The sequence below is a fragment of the Drosophila innubila genome, unplaced genomic scaffold (assembly GCF_004354385.1).
Source record: "Drosophila innubila isolate TH190305 unplaced genomic scaffold, UK_Dinn_1.0 46_U_U, whole genome shotgun sequence".
Lineage (NCBI taxonomy): Eukaryota > Metazoa > Arthropoda > Insecta > Diptera > Drosophilidae > Drosophila > Drosophila innubila.
In genome coordinates, this window is record NW_022995677.1 from 1 (window position 1) to 680 (window position 680).

Genomic DNA, 680 nt, shown 5'->3' on the forward strand with positions numbered 1-680 from the left:
TTTTCTTTTCTTCTTGCAGTGAGCCGAGCGAAGAGTTTTGGAAGTTGTCGCCCCACGAGAATGTGGCACGCATGAGGCTCAAACTGGAGCCGCAGTTGTATCCCAACAAGCACGAGAATGCGGCGAATCTGCGGGACAATGCGACCAATGCCTACGACACAAAGTGAGCAACTTCCACCTTGCATAGAACATTTACTTATCATTTTAAATTTCAGGGAAATATCCGAGTTTGATTCAACCATCAAGAATGCGGTGGTGCGTGACTTTCTGGCCGATGATGAGAGCTCCCAGCTGGAGGAGGAACTGCGTCAATTGATCGACACACAGTCACAGCAGGATGCGGCTTTAGAGAAACTAGTCATGTCACAGGATTGTGAGCTTATAACGCTAATGACCAAGGTCAAGGGTCGCATTGAGGTCAATCAGAGTGTGTTTACCTTTGTGGATCTGAGTCCAGCCTCAGAGGATAGATGTGTATAAGAGACAGATTGATGACCGAATGAAAGCACTAAAAAAGTTTCAACTGAGGAATTTTTTTTAGCCTCCTTATCGTATTATCCTTTTAGGAGGCTTAGGCAATGCTTTAATGGATTTCCTATTTTTTAGAACTCAATAAAATGAAACAAATGGTATTTTTTTTTGTACCGAAACTTTTATTCAGTAGATGCAGATAGATAATC

The 680-nt window shown here is 42.6% G+C and overlaps 1 protein-coding gene across 1 annotated transcript; it reads left to right on the forward strand.

Moving 5' to 3' along the window:
- Positions 1 to 24: 24 nt before the first annotated feature.
- LOC117793255 (neurobeachin-like protein 2) lies at positions 25 to 480 on the forward strand. Its single transcript, XM_034633539.1, has 2 exons — positions 25 to 163; positions 216 to 480. The coding sequence occupies exons 1-2, from the start codon at positions 72 to 74 to the stop codon at positions 478 to 480; spliced, it is 357 nt and encodes a 118-aa protein (XP_034489430.1). The 5' UTR covers positions 25 to 71.
- The last annotated feature ends 200 nt before the right edge of the window (positions 481 to 680 follow it).